The 1,487-nt window shown below is 62.7% G+C and overlaps 1 protein-coding gene across 1 annotated transcript; it reads right to left on the bottom strand.

Moving 5' to 3' along the window:
• Positions 1 to 313: 313 nt before the first annotated feature.
• Positions 314 to 1,276, bottom strand: LURAP1 (leucine rich adaptor protein 1). The gene has a single exon (XM_088537190.1). It carries the CDS (start codon positions 1,274 to 1,276, stop codon positions 365 to 367), a length of 912 nt encoding a protein of 303 aa, XP_088393316.1. The 3' UTR covers positions 314 to 364.
• Positions 1,277 to 1,487: the final 211 nt, after the last annotated feature.

Below are 1,487 nucleotides of genomic sequence, written 5' to 3'. Positions count from 1 at the left end.
AGGCGCCCCCCACCAACCTTTCAATGCCAGCTCGAGCAAAGTGTCCCCTACCAAGGACAATGAGCCACCAGGTCCCTGCATGGAACCAGCCACCTGCAAGCATCACCCTGTAGCAAAGGATTAAACCCACGGGGACCCACCTTGCTGCCCGCCTACCAAGAAGCTGCTATGGGGTGGGCACCCCATCCCAAGGCCCTAGTGCTGCATCACAAACCCTGCCAGGGGGACGGGGCCTCAGCGGGACAGCACGACACAGCCAAGGCAGCCCGTCTCCCCCTCCCTGGCCATGCCTCTCCCCCAAGCAAAAACACACGAAGCAGAGCAGATGGTTGGCAGAGCTGGACTAGGAATGTGAAGCCATGGGCTACAAGAACGTCACGTCATCCTGAGACTGGAGCCAGCGCCAGTGGGCATCATATTCCAGGCGCACTTTGCTGTTGAGTTTGCAGTTCTCAAAGTCAGATTCAGCTTTCCGAGCCTTCCCGCTTGAGTTCCCCTTCCCCATCCTTTCTCCAGCCCCTGAGGGCAGTTTGGTGTCCTTGCCTGGCTCCAGAGAGGAGGGCTGCTTGCCCAGAAAGCCATTGGCCACTTGGGGCTCCTTCGCAAACCGCTGCTGGTCTGGGCAGCTCCAGTCCTGGGGCGGCCCAGCGGGCACGCGCTCCGCACGGGGCCACTCGTGCTCCGCTTTGCCCCTCTCTTGCTTGGCAGACAAGCCCCTGTCGTGGTCAAGCCTGGCCCAGTCGTGCTCTGCCCTGGCCAGGGCTCTGCCTGGGGCAGCTGCTGCGGCGGGTTCGGCAGCGTTCTGGGAATACTCATCCATGTCATCCGCCAGCGTGTCCAGGTAGCTGCCGAGGGAGATGCTGTCCAGCCTGTCGCTGGGGTCCTGCAGGCTGTCCCAGCTGCCCCGCCGCGACGCCTCCTGGCTCCCCACCAGGCTGTACTGGCTGCTCGTGAGGCTGCTGCAGCGGCTCGTCAGGGTGCTCTTCTCCTCCAGCAGCCATTTCACCGCCTCGATGCCCTCGTTCACCACCGCCAGCTGCTGCAGGATTTTCACGTCCACGGCTCGCAGGTGGGCCTGGCAGGGAGAGGCAGAGCACGGGGGTGAGCAGGAGCCAGCCCCAGATCCCAGCCCGCGTTCCGGTCCCGCTGCGGCAGCCCCAGAGAGCAGGAGCAGCCCGGGGAGCCGGGGTCTGCGCTGCTGCCGGCCCCACGTCAAGGTAAAAGCATCGCTGCGGGGATCACGGGTCTCAAAAACCACTTGATGAACAACACGCATGAGGTGGGAAAATAACCATCCTTTCCAAGAGATCCTGTCCCCAGCCCTGGGGACACTGTCACCTAGGACCAGTGACATGCAGCAGTCACCAGCCACCCAACACCCTCCAGAAAATTCAGGCCGTTTACATCACTGCATCCCATGGGGACCAGAGCAAGCAAATAACTGCAGTTCCTGGGTGCAGAGCTGAGTCCAGAGCATCCCCTGGAGC

This window comes from Tinamus guttatus, unplaced genomic scaffold, assembly GCF_059628265.1.
Source record: "Tinamus guttatus ecotype Peru unplaced genomic scaffold, ASM5962826v1 Tinamus_guttatus_pri_ptg000044l, whole genome shotgun sequence".
NCBI classification, from domain to species: Eukaryota; Metazoa; Chordata; class Aves; order Tinamiformes; family Tinamidae; genus Tinamus; species Tinamus guttatus.
This window is presented reverse-complemented; position numbering and strand designations above follow the sequence as displayed.